At 33.6% G+C, this 7,208-nt stretch overlaps 1 protein-coding gene across 5 annotated transcripts; it reads right to left on the reverse strand.

Annotated features, from left to right (window-relative positions):
* Positions 1-819: 819 nt before the first annotated feature.
* Positions 820-7,146, reverse strand: LOC116345425 (delta-1-pyrroline-5-carboxylate dehydrogenase, mitochondrial). 5 transcript variants are annotated; one of them, XM_031774762.1, is made up of 9 exons: positions 6,984-7,146; positions 5,441-5,694; positions 4,007-4,691; positions 3,838-3,928; positions 3,658-3,754; positions 3,351-3,573; positions 2,916-3,283; positions 2,711-2,829; positions 820-2,612 (listed from the first exon to the last, which is right to left on the reverse strand). In XM_031774762.1, exons 2-9 carry the CDS (start codon positions 5,485-5,487, stop codon positions 2,497-2,499), a joined length of 1,746 nt encoding a protein of 581 aa, XP_031630622.1. In that variant the 5' UTR covers positions 5,488-5,694; positions 6,984-7,146; the 3' UTR covers positions 820-2,496. The 5 variants fall into 5 exon arrangements, with proteins under 5 accessions (XP_031630622.1, XP_031630620.1, XP_031630625.1 ...); XM_031774760.1 differs by having other exon boundaries at positions 6,932-7,146; XM_031774765.1 differs by lacking the exon at positions 6,984-7,146 and adding an exon at positions 6,496-6,514.
* Between the last annotated feature and the right edge of the window lie 62 nt (positions 7,147-7,208).

Raw genomic sequence — 7,208 nt, forward strand, 5'->3', positions numbered from 1 at the left:
AGATAACCTCATTCATTCATGCCCATAAATCACCGAAAAAAGGGATCTTGCGTGAACTGAGTATGACGAACGAAAGAGGAAAATAAAAATAAAAATTCATTCAATCAATTTGTTGTAAATAAATTTTGAACTTGAACTGAATAGAGAGACAGCGAAAGAGCGACACGATCAGTTGCTACTATGGTCACCCACGCTTTCTTTACCAACCATTTCAATTAAACATACAATTGGTCATTTGAAACATTTTAATATTTTATAATTTATTTAATTGTTTTGCACGATATATCGTGTATTGTCTTCATTTCCAATAAATTATTAAGTTTTGGATGTGTTGACATCCATAACGCTTTTTGTTATTAATTGTCAGTGTTTTTTTTTTGTTTGTTTTATCTAAGCAATATTGTTTGGTAATTCAATAAAATTTCCTATGATGCCAATCGCTAATTTGGGAAAACATGTTAACATCTCAATTAATTCATTTTTTTGTTTGTGAATAAGGAAGTAACTTTAAAATGAATTTTTAAAGTTCAGTTTTTCCTTTTAAATTTCGTCGTTTATAGTTTCCCAAATTTTCGATAGGCGCAAAAAGAATTTTCGCCACATAACATTTATTTCGGTGTTTTAATTGATTGATTTGATCTATGCGCGCGCGTGTGTGTGTATGTTCGGATCTAGGTTTGAATGTTTATAGTTGGTGTTATATGGGGAAAAAAGGGACACGTACAATATACACAATAGTAACTGCCTACAATTTGGCTATTTAAAAAAAAAAATACCGAAACAAAAAAAACTCATCATCGCTATCATGAAACAGGTCAATTTCATCGTTTCCGCATATATATATGTATTTGATAACGTGCCCATATACAACAATATCCTTAGTGAAATAGTGTTTGAATATATAATGATTTTTGTTTCTGTATGGCCATTTTAATGCTGGCCCGTTGTTCGGAATTATCAGATTGAATTTTTTTTCCTTTAGAATATGCAAATTGTTTTCAGATCGTGCGTTCATTGAAGTTCCGAATTATATTTTGCGGACGGCGCTTAAAACTAAATGTGAAAATGTGATAACATCATTGAACTACATATGCCTACCAACAAAACGGGATTTGCACTATATTGGAATCGAAATACACACCAAAAAACACATGTAATCCGTTGTTATTCTTTCTCAAAAGTTTCGGGTCAAATTAATAAATGTATGAGTGTTTGAATTGATATCCTATTTCACAAATATTAGATTTTAGATTGGACTTGGTGATGGTATGTAGTATTACAGGTGAAAATATTCTATGCTCTCATTCATGCACCTCCCACCATTTCGTTAACAACTTTTTTTGTATTTGGTTTTGTTTACTTGTGTAAAAATGTTATATTTTCTTTGTTTAAATAATACTAAATATTTCATTCGAATTAGTTGCTTGTTCAATTTCGGCTGGAGTTTCCATCTTCTTCCGCGGCATATTTTCTATTTTGCGAAATCAATGGTGATTTTTTTTTCTCTTCTACTTTTTCCAATCTCGTGTTATTGCTTTCTTTCATGCACCTCGAATCATTTAAATCAACATTTAATTGGGAACCAAAATCAAAAATTGAAACAACATAATCAATTTTGATTTCAAGTTCGAATGAATTAGGAACAATAGATTTGAATATATATACGATATGCTTTTTCTTCGGGGATACAAGTTTATCGACTAAATGGTTTTGTGTGAGTGTTTATGTATGTGTATTGTGTAGTACACAGTATAGTTTGAGCTTATTTCAAATGATCGTCTATGTAAATCGATTGGCAATGGCCATCAGCTGAACATATGAACGATTGTAAGATGCCTATCTCTCTTCTTATTGAGATTTGACTGCAGTAACAACTCATCGAGAACAAAATAAAATGAAACAGTTACTAATTCTAGAGGGTTTCAAATTTCATTTGATATCGATTAAAATACAGAATACGGCATGTTTGTGTTGCTACGTGGGTGTGTATTGTCCATTTTTTTTCTTTTATAAACTAATTACATAAACAATCTTCAGTTTTCTTTTTTCATTAAACCTTCTAATATATGAATTTGTTCCAACACAGGAAATTACAATAATAATAAATTTCGGTTTTTATTTTCATTTCTTCATCAGCAAATTGTCAATAAATTATAATCCGTTTTTGTTTGCTTTCATTCATTTAATATGGATTCAATACTCTTTTTTTTTCTTGTAAAACTATTCTTCTTTACCATACATGTCATATTATTTCAAATCTTATACACAGTTTTCTCTCATCTTTATAGAAACAGAAAAAAATCACAAATGCACATGGTAAAGATTTCAAGCGTTTTTCTATATATCTGAATTAGTATTTTATCGCTTTTTTAGTTGTTCAACACATTCATAATATAGAGTAAGTAAATTTGTTGTTGTTTTTTGTAATTAAGTGTGTGTCTGTGTGGTTTTGTGGTTGAAATCGATTCTATCGATGTATTGAGCTGGAAGAGATTCTTACTCGCTCATGTATGGATAGGTTACATCGCGTAACGGAACAAATGTTTCTTTGATCGATTGTGGTGATGCCCATCGCAGGCAGTAGTGCGGGCCACCGGCTTTATCATTAGTACCTAAAAAAATGACATAACAAACGATTAAATCAAAAGAATTTTTTTTTTCGCAAAAATATTTTCATATACAATCAAGCAGGGAGAATGTTGATTCTTACCTGAATGACGGCCACCACCAAATGGTTGTTGGCCAACAACTGATCCGGTTGATTTATCATTGATATAGAAATTACCAGCAGTCATTTTCAATTCCTCAGCAGCTTCCTTCAAGAAAGATCTGTAATGCACAATATTTTTTTTTAATTAGCTGTTTAATGGTAATTACTTTATGTTTTTTTTTTTCAATAAAATCGAACAACATACTGGTCTTGTGCAAAAACTGCGCCAGTCAATGCAAATTTCGTGCTTGAACCGACAAGTTCAAGTGCTTGTTTCACATCTTTATCTTTGTACACATAAATGGTTAATACTGGGCCGAAAATCTCCTCAACCATGATTTTGTCATGTGGATCTTTGGTTTGAACGATTGTTGGTTGAATGAAATAACCTTTGCTATCGTTATAACTTCCGCCACCAATAACTTCCAAGTTCGAACTATTATTTGCATGATCGATGTATGATTTGATGCGAGCAAATGCCTTGTCATCAATTACAGCCGATGTAAATGATGAGAAATCGGTAACATCGCCAATTTTAAGGCTGTCACGCAATTCCAATAATTTTGGTTTAATCTGTGAATCGAATAAAATTTGGATTAATTTAATTTACATAAAATGGTGACTATTTTCATATACGTACAGCTGGCCAGAGTGATTCTGGGATATAGGCTCGTGAACATGCCGAACACTTTTGACCACAGTATTCGAATGCCGATCGGATTGTGGCCGTTGCCACCGTATCAACATCAGCCGTTGGATGAACAAAGTGATAATTTTTACCACCACATTCTCCAATCAAACGTGGGAAATTCACATAGTTTGTAATATTTTCACCAACTTGACGCCACAATCGTGCAAACGTTCTGCAAAACATTTTCAAATTTTTTAATTTATTTGTTGTTCTTTTTTTCTATAAGCAAACAGTTAATGATATTGATTTTACTTACGGTACGGATCCGGTAAAATTAATGCCGGCCAGGTATGGTGAAGCGGTGATTGTATCACCGAACACAGGACCATCAGCAGGAACAAAATTGACTACGCCTGGATACATATCGAGAATTATTAGAAATATTAATGGCAAGGCATAACACATGTGCTTGATGTTAGGTTTTCTATTACAGTACCTGGTGGAACACCGGCTTCTCGCATAATCTTGAATATTGTCCAATTTGATAGAATGGCTGTGTCGGATGGCTTCCACAGAACCGAGTTACCCTATTTTCATTCAAAATAGCATTATATTTAATTTTAGAGCGAAAAAGTCAACGAGTCAAAGATGCAATTCAATCTTACCATTAAAGCTGGAGTGTAGGCTAAATTGCCACCAATCGCAGTAAAATTGAATGGGCTGACAGCAGCAATGAAACCATCAATACCACGATAGCGCAATAGATTCTTGGTGACACTTGGATTTTCACTGATCGGTTGATATTTTAAATTATCTTTCAGATATGCCGTATTCATGCGAATAAAATCGATGAGTTCAGCGGCCGAATCAATTTCGGCCTGGATGGCCGTTTTCGATTGGCCAAGCATAGTGGCAGCATTTAAAGTTTGGCGATATTCGCCGGCCATTAGATCGGCAGCTCGATTCCAAATTTTAACACGTTCATCAAACGGTACACGATCCCATTTCTTTTGCGCTTCAACCGAAACATTGATGGCTTTTTGAATGAGCGATTGATCAGCATAGTAAAATGCGGCAATATTTTTCGAATGATCATGTGGCATCACTTGGCATCGCACTTGATTTGTACGAAACTCTTCGTTTCCAATAACAATTGGGATATCTTCACATGTGCTGGCCGTTTCTTTTAATTTTTTCTCCAATTGGGTACGTTCTGTTGAGCCCTTGCGATAGTCAAGTACCGGTTCATTGTATAGCTTAATGTCTGGAACATTTGGCAGTTGGACAACGGATTTCACCGAACATGCCTTCGATGTTGACAGGCAACGTGCCGAACTATTGGCAACATATCTACATTTCATTGAACCCAGAAATGATCGAAATAAATAAACAAAACAAAAACAATCAAGTTATTTATCAATCGGAATCAAAAATAAATACACACTATCTTATCAATCAGAATTAAAAAAAAAATTGCAATCACAAAATACATGGACCGAGAGATAAAAATTCTTTTCACCCAAGTTTGTTGCTTCTCTTGAGAAATGTAAAGGTCAATTATTTTGTTCATGACACTTTGCAGACTGCCGTTTCACAGTAAACAAGACAAATATAGATCGTTTAAAATATCAGCCAAAGCGAGAGAGAGAGAGAGAGAGAGAGAGAAAGAGAGAGACATCTGCTTTCCTGGGCAAAATCAACTGAATGGAAATGAACGAAATGTACACAAACGTATTTCATTATTTGTTTCGCTTGAATGTACCAAAATATCTGTCTTGTGATTATGTAACACCAGATTCAGTTGAATATGAAGCGAGAAACATATGACTCTTTTTGATATACCGAATACTAGATTCGTGACGCGCGACGAAACAAAAAGAAATCAAAATTTTTTGTTCACCGCATTTTTATTTTTATTGTTCATTGTACTCTCACATTTCCGTTGTAATGTGACAGTTTGATAAAATTTCAGTTATGATATTTGATACACACACCGCAAATTATTTGTGTAGTATCAGATGAATTTCTTGCCATACTGTGACCCGATTCTTTTTTTTTTTTTTTTTGAAATAGAAAAAAGAAATATGAATGATACTGACCTAAAACAATTGACTGGAAGTTTTGTTTGTCTCGTTAAGAATGACATTTTTTTTGTGTACTCTGTGTTCCACCAGACACTGTTAATTCACTGTTACACAAGTTCGCTTCTATGTTTCGCTTCTTCGGTCGAAATAGGTACGCTTCTTTCGTATTTTTATTTCCAATTAGAATGTTATCCAATCGGTTTACTCCACACTATGTTTTGGTTTCAACACGTAAGTTGTCCACTTGATGTTGATGATGTTGACGTATACTGTACGCACCCGTGGAAAGAGAAAAGAGAAAGAGAATAGAAATGAAAAATAGAATGCTTAAGAAACTCAATCGACTATCGTTGATCTCGATTCACGCAACTGATTTTTGTTACTATTTCTAACCGCACCGTGTGCGAATATGCACAAAAGGAAAAAGAAAAATTGCAAAATCGACTGTACTTTAATATTTTTGTTTATTTGAAAATGATAAAAAACGGCAATAACACCATCACGTATTTAATTAACTATTTTTATTGTTCTTCAATTCGTTTATTTGAGATAATTCTTATTTAGTTAAATTTCTTCACTGGCAAGATGTGTGAAATTCATTTTTATGACACATAGAATCGCTTCGTTCGGATTCGACTGAATGCCAAGCGAAAAAAAAATTATACACTGACTGAAGTGCTCGACTGAAGTCAAAAAATCAACAGAGAGGAGAAATAGAGAAAAAAAATGACAAGAGCAAACAAAAATAAAATCCAACTAAAGTGCAAAACAATACACAAAAAAATACACACAAAATTGGCGCAATAATTGTGTATCTTTTTGTTGCCGTATGAGGGGCCTGTATTTTATTATTGCGGTGCGCGCGATACGAAATCATGCCAACAACACAATAAAGACACACAAACACACACACACAAAATCTAGGTGTAATCCTAGTTCACTCTTCAGTTTTAAAATCATGGGTTAAATTTTTTTGTTGTAATCGGTCACTGAAAAATTTGCCAAATTCGAGAAAATTAGGTATTGTCGTCATCGGCACAAAATGCTAAATCAATGGCAATAACACGAACCATACACCTCAAAATCAATGTGTTTCTTCCGTATACATTCTATGTAAATTTATTTTTCGTGGTGCTTCGATTCTGACAATCCGCTTCGAGTGGAAAATTTTTGATGTCACACCGCTCGTGTTATTGTTTTCTCTCCTTTCTCTCTCTCTTTCTGCTTCTTTTACTTTTGAATGATGGTCAGTTTGGCACATTTACACTTGATATGACAATCTATTTAAATTTGGTCATGATTTGCAAGCGTACAACACACTCGTTTATATGTCAAACACCTTTTTTCTACCTATTTTCTTTTTTAATTAGTCTTTTGTGTTGTGCTACTTTTTCTAATTTGTTTGATATTCGTATCTGTTTTGCACAGAAAATTTGCAATTTTATTAGTTTTGTACTGAAATCGTGAATGGAATGGAATCTTTGTATATTTATCTTATTTACGTACGCTTTTTTAAAATTGATTTTATTTTTGTGGTCTTCAAACACAAATCACTTACAAAATTTGGCCAAGAAACGAAAACAAATGAAAAATATCTTCTTCTGTTTCGATACACGGTTTTTTTTCCTTCTCCTCGCGTTTTTTTATTACTCGTTCGATATCGAATGAAAAGATATCAGAATGATGTGTATGCGTGTTGAACGTTTCCACTACTCCGTATTCATGCCAAAGCACATGCGATTGTGTGAGTGTGTGTTCCGATGTTAGTTTCGAAACGAAAATC

Source organism: Contarinia nasturtii, unplaced genomic scaffold (assembly GCF_009176525.2).
Source record: "Contarinia nasturtii isolate CC-2019 unplaced genomic scaffold, AAFC_CNas_1.1 Cnas_scaffold_1240, whole genome shotgun sequence".
Classification (NCBI taxonomy): domain Eukaryota; kingdom Metazoa; phylum Arthropoda; class Insecta; order Diptera; family Cecidomyiidae; genus Contarinia; species Contarinia nasturtii.

Excerpts from the sequence above, each read along its gene's own strand:
- LOC116345425 (XM_031774762.1), bottom strand. The coding sequence starts at position 5,487 with ATGTCATTCTTAACGAGACAAACAAAACTTCCAGTCAATTGTTTTAG. Across the intron at positions 3,574-3,657 it reads AATTTTACCGGATCCGTACC|AACGTTTGCACGATTGTGGC; the intron begins GTAAGTAAAATC and ends AATGTTTTGCAG. Across the intron at positions 2,613-2,710 it reads TGGTGGTGGCCGTCATTCAG|GTACTAATGATAAAGCCGGT; the intron begins GTAAGAATCAAC and ends TCATTTTTTTAG.